This window comes from Eublepharis macularius, chromosome 1 (genome assembly GCF_028583425.1).
Source record: "Eublepharis macularius isolate TG4126 chromosome 1, MPM_Emac_v1.0, whole genome shotgun sequence".
NCBI lineage: Eukaryota > Metazoa > Chordata > Lepidosauria > Squamata > Eublepharidae > Eublepharis > Eublepharis macularius.
The window spans coordinates 222,569,898-222,578,331 of NC_072790.1; the positions used below are offsets into that span (position 1 = coordinate 222,569,898).

General features: G+C 43.4%; 1 protein-coding gene across 3 annotated transcripts in view; it reads left to right on the top strand.

Moving 5' to 3' along the window:
• SCARA5 (scavenger receptor class A member 5) overlaps positions 1–7,902 on the top strand; it is a 121,572-nt gene extending 113,670 nt beyond the window's left edge. For all 3 annotated transcript variants that reach the window (XM_055000689.1, XM_055000706.1, XM_055000698.1), the window contains 2 exons: positions 697–894; positions 7,278–7,902. In XM_055000689.1, the coding sequence (XP_054856664.1) occupies positions 697–894; positions 7,278–7,417 (338 nt within the window). In that variant the 3' untranslated portion in view covers positions 7,418–7,902. The remainder of the gene's footprint in view (positions 1–696; positions 895–7,277) is intronic.
• The last annotated feature ends 532 nt before the right edge of the window (positions 7,903–8,434 follow it).

The following is an 8,434-nucleotide window of genomic DNA, read 5'->3' on the forward strand; positions in this document are numbered from 1 at the left end:
TAGTACGTATTTCTGCTGGGGCAACCAGCCTGCTCAGTTATCAGATTATTTATTATTTCTTGTATACTGTCTTATCCTGCATTCATGTTGACTTAGGTAATTAAACAAATGTAACAATCAAGAAACAAAATGGTGAAATGAAAACTATCAAAAACTGAGCAGCCCATAAAAATTTTCATACACGTTTCTACTTCCCACAAATAAAACCATGCAATAAGAAACAACTGGAAAGGCTTGTGAAAGAGTGGTTTTTGCAAACTGTGTGAAAGGTCACCACTGATAGTCTCCTCCTCACTTTCCAGATATATAGCCAGTTTGGTGTAGTGGTTAAGAGCACGGGACTCTAATCTGGAGAGCTGGGTTTGATTCCCCACTCCTCTGCTTGAAGCCAGCTGGGTGACCTTGGGCTCATGGCTCTCTGGAGCTCTTTCAGTACCACCCACCTCACAGGGTGTTTTGTTGTGGGGATAATAATAACATACTTTGTAAACCGCTCTGAGTGGACATTAAGTTGTCCTGAAGGGTGGTATATGAATCAAATGATGTTGTTGTTGTTGTTGTTGTTGTTGTTGTTGTTGTTGTTATTCTCTGGCCAGCAATTTTATTAAATATTTATTGTTATGAGACAGAAATGCCCCTGAAGGAAAATTATTTTAGTTCCATCTGTTTTTATCTTCTTTTGTCCACACTCAACAGCACCTGCCACAGTAGAAGGGATCATCCGTCTGGTGAACGGCTCAGGCCCCCATGAAGGGCGAGTCGAAGTTTTCTACAGCCGACTATGGGGGACCGTTTGTGACGATGGCTGGGATAAGAAGGACGGCGATGTCGTGTGCCGGATGCTGGGTTTCCGGAGTGCTGAAGAGGTTTACAGAATGGCCACATTTGGGCAAGGTAAAGAAAAACATGGCCTACATTCTTGGAATGCTAACCCTCTTCAGTAGTCCTTCGAATGGGTACCAGATGCAGAAAGATTCTACCACAATGTTTTGCCCAACCAGAGACATCTTCCATAAGCAAGAGGGATACATGATATTTGGGTGGATTCGCTGCTTAGATTTTCAATTACTGATGAGAAGAAATATCCTCTTGATGATGAAAGAGCTCAGGAGCAAGTCTATGAGAAGTTACCACCCAGACATTGGGTTGTGTCTCACTGAACATTACCATCTTGCATACCACCGCTTCTCCCCCATGCTCTTTCTGGTGGTCCTTCATCCTCCAGAAGCAGCATTGGGGGATGGGCTTTGGACTACAACAGGAGGAGGTAAGCACGGAAGTTGTACTTTAATGAGGGAAATCTTTCAATCGGTAGTAATTTTGGCAGGATCCAGTCCTATGATTCCAAGCTTTGTCCAGAGACTTTTGTCCCACTGTCAAACTTGAACATTTGTAAAGGGTTCAGATTTTAAACCTACAGTCATCCACCTTCCAGAGGTGCTAGGTAGCAAATTGATTAAATAAATAAGCACCGCCTGACTTTATCCAAATTGACTTGCTTGTTGCTGTGGTTGCTCAAAAGAAATGTTCCAAACTTTCTTTCCTTGAACTCTCCTCTATGTATTTCAAAATCTCCTCCTGATCTCTGTTTGGTTCCCATTAATCCTGGAAGATTCAAGCCCAGCTTTTCCTGGCTGGGATTTGAGCGTCATTATCCACTTCATCGAGGGAGCCCTTCAGCAGAGTCCTGACTGTGGAATCGTCTTTATTGCTGGTGATTCACACCCTGGAAAGGATGAGGCCTGACTCATGGCTCCCATCAGGGGAATCTGGGGGGACTGGCATCCAAAAAGGGGAAAACTTTTTTCCTTCTGCTTGTAAACTGAGCAGTCCGAAGTCAGTGAGGGACAACTCTTACAAGACATCCCAAGATGTCCCTGTAATTGAATTCTAAACTTGAGCTGCAAGTCTTGAGCCAAGTAATGCTCCACCACCCAGATGTGCTCAAAAAAATGTTTGGACAAGAGGGAATTCCTGGAATCCCTTCTGGTTAAACAGCCCAAGAGCATTTCATAGGACTGGGCTGTAATCTATGAAAATATTCTCTATTTATTTTGAGAAAGCTGTTTCTAGTAATGTGTACATTTAAAAAAGCACTTAGATCCTGCACTAAGGTAATTGAAATTCTGCACCGAGAAGGAAAACATTCTGCGGCCTGCATAAATTAGGCAAATTAATTGCATTTACATCATTTCTTTTTCATAATTTATTCTGCTTTTGCTGGCCATGGGAAGGGGCAGTGAACTAGACAAGGCACCGATCTGTCCATCACGCCTCCTCCCTGTCCAGTTATTGGAATTCATTGCCAGGAGAGTGAGGCAGTGATGGCCAGGAGGGGTTTTTTTTTTTTGCTGTCAAGTTGTAGCTGACTTATGGTGACCCCATAGGATTTTCAAGGCAAGAGACATTCAGAGGTGGTTTGCCTGCCTCTGCATAGCAACCCTAGACTTCCTTGGGTGTCTCCCATGCAAGTACTATCTAGGGCTAACCCTGCTTAGCTTCCAAAACCTGATGAGACTGGGTCCCAGATCAGCTTTAAAAAGAGATTAGATGGGTTCATGGAGGAGAGATCCATCCATGGCTATTAGCCACGGTCACTGAAGGGAGACTCCATATACAGAGGCAACAAAACCTCTGAATACAGAACTGGGAGGCAGCAGCAAGGGACAGCCTCATCCTCTATTCCCTGTTTGTTTTCCAGGGCAATTAGTTGGCCACTGTGTGAAACAGGATGCTGGGCTAGAGGGACTACTGATCTGATCTAGCAAGCACTCCTTACATTCTTATGAAATCCTATTCAGACATTCTTAAACCCTTACACATTCAAGCATATCTTCACAACTGCAAGGACTATAAACTCACTTTAAAAAATGGAAAAAGATTCTCAGCAAGCTGAACTCTGTATACAAAATCAAATTCTGCAAAAGGCCCTAGGTTCAGTTCCTGGCATCTCACTGACGGAGCTCAAGTAGCAGATCTTGGGAAAGGCCCTTTTCCGGGAGCTGTTCAGAGTATCCAGCCATTCACAAAACCCTGAGCTTGGAAGATTTCTCCATGCAAAGTGGTGGTGCAAAGGGAAACCAGTCTTTCTAGAACCATTTGAGCCTCTTCCCAATTGCTGTCCCTGCCCCTTGTTTCTCCTCTGCCCCATTCCCCTACAAATTATTGGTTGCCTCTGGTCCAGGCATCTCTTTCATATTCTGTACATATCAAGTATACGGTTTATGCTAAATGCCAGTTAATAGGCAAGATCTAGAGGGAAATTCTCCTGTGCAAGCCTCACACACACACACACACATACACACACACACACACACACACAGAGAGAGAGAGAGAGAGAGAGAGAGAGGGCTTTTTTCAGCTGGAACGGAGTTCAGGAACCTCTTGAAAATGGTCACATGGCTGGTGGCCCGTTCCACTGCGTTCCAGCTGAAAAAAAGCCCTGTATATGTGTGTGTGTGTGTGTACACATACACACATACACATACTGAGCCATAGACATAGACATGTGTTGCTTATATAGCATTTTCCTACATTCTCTTCAGAGAAATCAATAAGCTTTACAACAACCCTGCACAGCAGGGTTATCCCTATAATACAGGTGGGAGCCTAAGACCCCTTTTCTCTGTTTCTACTAAAAGAAGGATTGTGCCTTGTTTGTGAAATCATCTACAGATGACTATTAGCCATGATGACTGCTAAATGGAACTTCCATATGCAGAGGCAGCATCCTTCTGAATGCCAGTTACGGGGGTGCACCAACGAGGGAGGCTTGGGTTTCTGGACCTCTGATGGTAGGCCTTCTGGGCCATTGGCTGGCCACTGTGGGAAACAGGATGCTGGATTAGATGGACTGTTGATCTAATCCAGTGGATCCTTTCTCATGGAAAGACCCTTGAAAAAATTCCCAAGTCTTATCCCAGCAGTCTTAATTCACCATGGAATTCTTCAAATGAGAAACATTTCCCGATATGCTATGACTTTTGCTTTAGGCAAAATGTGAGTTACCACTGAGAAATTCCAAATGTCCTAAGAAAGTTCTTTTCATGTCCCACCAACCAGTGTTTACCTAAAAATATGTGTGTATAAAGTGTCAAGTCACACTCACAACTCACTTATGGCAATCCCAACAAGAGACTTTCAAGGCAAGTGAGAGGCAGAGGTGGTTTGCCAGTGCCTTCTCTGCAAGAGTCTTCTTTGGTTGTCTCCCATCCAAGTACCAACCCTGATTAGCTTCTGAGATCTGATGAGATAGGGCTATACCATGCTATCTTCCCTTCTGTTTGCCTGAATAGGAGCCTCCAAACTGACCTTCAGGTCCTTACTTATAGGGGCATGTAAAGGCAACAACCCTTAGAGATATCTAGTACCATTTATCAAAAAACCCACCTTCCATTCTTTATCCTTTTTCCTTGTGGAGATATAAGGCAGAAATGTGCAGTTTGTTTTGTCTGGATTGTCTGGGAAGAAATGAGGGAGGAGACGCCTCAAGGTGACTAGAATAGATCAAATTCATCCTCATCTGCTCTGTTCTATAACCTTACCTCCCTAGCCCCTTTGATTCATTCCTGTTTCTCTTTCTCCTCTTTAAGAGCAGAAAATTAGAGTGAGATTAATACTGTCGAAGGCTTTCACGGCCGGAGAACAATGGTTGTTGTGGATTTTCCGGGCTGTATAGCCGTAGACCATGGCTATACAGCCCGGAAAATCCACAACAACCACAGAGATTAATACTATTTTGGTGCTGCCTCCTCTGTTTTAGTAGAGAATTTGCTTCAAGAAGCAAGTAGAACCATGGGAAAGAGGGAGAGCAAGGAGCAGAAAAACTACTGCTTAGTTTAACTAAGCAAGTTTTAAATCAATCATTGCAAGGCACCTTGCTATAAATTACTGTATGTGAAAGAATGTGTCCCTTTGAGTACATGCAGAATGCCTTTTATTCACCAATGAATAACCACTATTGAGCTCCTGTTCTCATATCTCCCAAAATCTGCAATCCTTTAGCAGCTGAAGAGACAATGCTCAGGCAGGTTTAAACCTCAGAACTTTTTACTACAGAAGAGTAAATATTTCAGTGCATAAGGCCAAAAGGCTTGGGGTGGGAAGTGCTGTCAAGTCACAGCTGACTTATGCTGACTGCATAGGGTTTTCAAGCAAGAGGTGAACAGAGGTGGTTTGCCGTTGCCTGCCTCTGCACAGCGACCTTGGTCTTACTTGGTGCTCTTCCATCCAAGAACCAACCTTGCTTAGCTTTTTAGATCTGAAGATATTGGGCTAGCTTGGGCTATCCAGATCACAGCAAAAGGAAGAGTTTACAGTACCTGGTATTCCCAGGCGGTCTCCCGTGCAAATACTAATGAGACTCAACTCTGCTTCACTTCCAAGATTAAACGAGAATGGGCATGTTCCGGGTGGCATGGCTGTCGGCCAAAAGGCTTCAGGGGCATGACATCGAGGTACTCTTAAATCCCATCATATTTCACACAAGAAAAAAATGAAATGCCTTTGGGATGCTGTAAATAATACAAGCCGTGAATAATCCTAAATACCAAGACTGCAAACACTCCTGTACATGCTGAAAGTGCTCATAACATATTAACCACGTATAAGATACCTACATGGTGTTAGGGGTTGAATTATTTGGTTGGAAAGAGTAATATGCACACCAGCGCAATTCTAGAATCACCCACATTTGGAAAGAGTGATATGTACACCACTGCAATTCTGAAATCTCCCACATTAGTAATGTAAAGCACCGATTAAATGCCTTTACCTCCTCCACAGCTTTCCCAGTGCAGTGTGGAATCCCTCCCCCCGACCTTGTGCAGTGTCTTTCAAGAGGTTATTACCAATAAAGGTGAAGGCTGCAGTCCTATGAACACTTCCTTGGGAGTAAACCTTGTTGGATAAAATGGGATTTATTTCTGAGTAGGCCTGCTTAGGATTGTTCTCTAAATGAATTAACTCAATATAGGACTAACCACTAGAATTGCCAACTGCCAGGAGGAAAACGTTCTGACCCTTTAACAAACACTTAATGAGCTGTGATTTTATACCCATGCCATGAAAAGCTCCATCGGCCCATTTCCACCCACTAAGCAACTATTAAAAGAGCAGGACATTTTTTTTCTAGGTTATTGACATCCTTACATAAAGCATGATTATAAACAAACCACTTTTCCCAATAGTGGATGGTATGTCCTGCTTAGCTTTACAGGCCCCCCAAAGCATGTTTTTGCATTTTAGGAAATGCAGGTTTGCAGTCTCTGTGACTTCATTGCTCCATGCTCCAGCCCATTACTGACTCCAAGCATCAGTTCGGAATATCAACAGCGTCTTTGGAATTAGATGAGAAAGAATGGAGGAGCTGAGTATCATCCGCATATGGGTGACACTGCAGCCCCAACCTCTGGATGACCTCTCCCAGTGGCTCCCTGTAAATATTAAACAACACGGGGGATAATATCGAGCCCTATGGGACTCCATAGGCTAATGACCACAGAGTGGAACAGGAGCCCCACAATACTACCTTCTGCAGGTAGGACATGAACCAACATAAAACAATTCCTCTTAGTCCCAGGGTCAAGAGGCAACTCAGAAAGATACCAAGATTGATGGTATCGAAGGCCGCTGAGAGATCCAGGAGGACTAGCAGGGTTATACTTCCCCAGTCTAGTTCATGGCTCTCAGGTAACCTGTGACTCCCCTTTGGTATGAGCTGTTCCTGTCTGCGTGAAAAGTGTTCTCATAGAGATTGGGATAAGATCACAATCTCAGCTAAGAGGGCGGTATTGTAGGAAAGGGATCCCAGATGTTTCGCTAATGAGTTAGAAACCATAGATTTCACCATTCTGTTACCTTACATATTATCTGTTGCTTTAAATATGTACTCCTATATACTACCTGTGCTTTATGTTGTTCAGTGTAAGTCCTAGAATTGATTATGTTCTGTTTCAGCAATTCCTCAACCCCATACTGGATCCTTGCTAATACTATATCTTTGTAAACTTACATTCTTTTACCCCATGACATTGGTTATGAAAATGTTCTTGACACTGTATGGAAATGCCTGCCCTCGTCCTTGACACGGATTGTACTAATCTCACACTATGTAATCTGCCTTGAGTCTCAGTGAGAAAGGAGAAATATGAATGAATGAATGAATGAATGAATGAATGAATGAATGAATGAATGAATGAATGAATGAATATACAACCAAACCCATGCAGCAGCATGAGTTATTCCAACTAATGGTGGTATCCAATTCTTCCCCACAGGGACTGGGCGTATCTGGATGGATGACGTGGCCTGCAAGGGGACGGAAGACAGCCTGTTCCAGTGTAGCTTTTCCAACTGGGGGAAAACAAACTGTGGACATGCTGAGGATGCAGGAGTGAAATGCTCAATGCTCCAATAAGACAAGTTTGGGAACCAAAGACTGTCCGTTGAGAAGGGTACTATTGGATCTCAGAGACTGTTCAACACCGGCAGCCATCTTTCTTCCTTTCTGCCAGCTGCTGGCCAAGTGGAGCAGTAACTCTCAGGGCTTGCTGTAGCATCTACTGTGATCTGGTGACCCTACCAGGGTGAGGTTCTTCTGACCCTTCCTAAATGATATTGCTTCTCTTTCTCACATGTAGGCCAAAGTTATGGGAAGCTGTCCCTTAAAGTATCTGTTCCTGATAGAACTGCTAGAATTATGAGGACATTGAATAGCCGGCTATGATGATCCTGTTAGTGCAAGCAGCGTACGATGCAGCGAGCAAAACAGTATGACAGTTCTGCAAGGCCTGAAGATGCACGTGGCAGGGAGCAGCTGAGCACCTAAGGGCATAACCTCTTTGCTTGGTTGTTGCTTTTTGATCATAACAATAAAAGAATGGTGTGTTATTCTGTAATTATCCATATTGTATGATGAAAAGTTTTATATTCTTTATGACCTATATTAGATGGAACAGTCAATAGATGGGGTTCTTAGCATAACGAGGCAGGAATTTTAATAGGTAAACTCAGTTGTGTGATGAAGTTCCTATCACACAAATTAATAGGTAACTGACAATGCAATCCTAAGCAGAGGAGCACCCTTTTAAATCCATTGAACAGAAAAGGCCATAACTCTGCTTAGGATTGCACTATGAATCCCAGGACTCCCTGTATTCATTTATTCCTAAGATTGTTATCCCATCTTTCCTCCAAAGAGACCAGGGCAGCATCCAGAAATAGTACGTGGCCCAAGCTCACCCGGTAAACTGCATGGCAGAATGACAATTTGCACCCAAGTGGCCCCAGTCCTTGTACTCTAACTGCAGAGAAATCTTAGGTTCGTGTGCATCCACCCTCTATGGCATGTAGAATATCACAATTGATATGCTATGGCTAGGAATATACAGTTGCTATGGCGAGGGATATACAATGCACCACAAAAACGGATGGA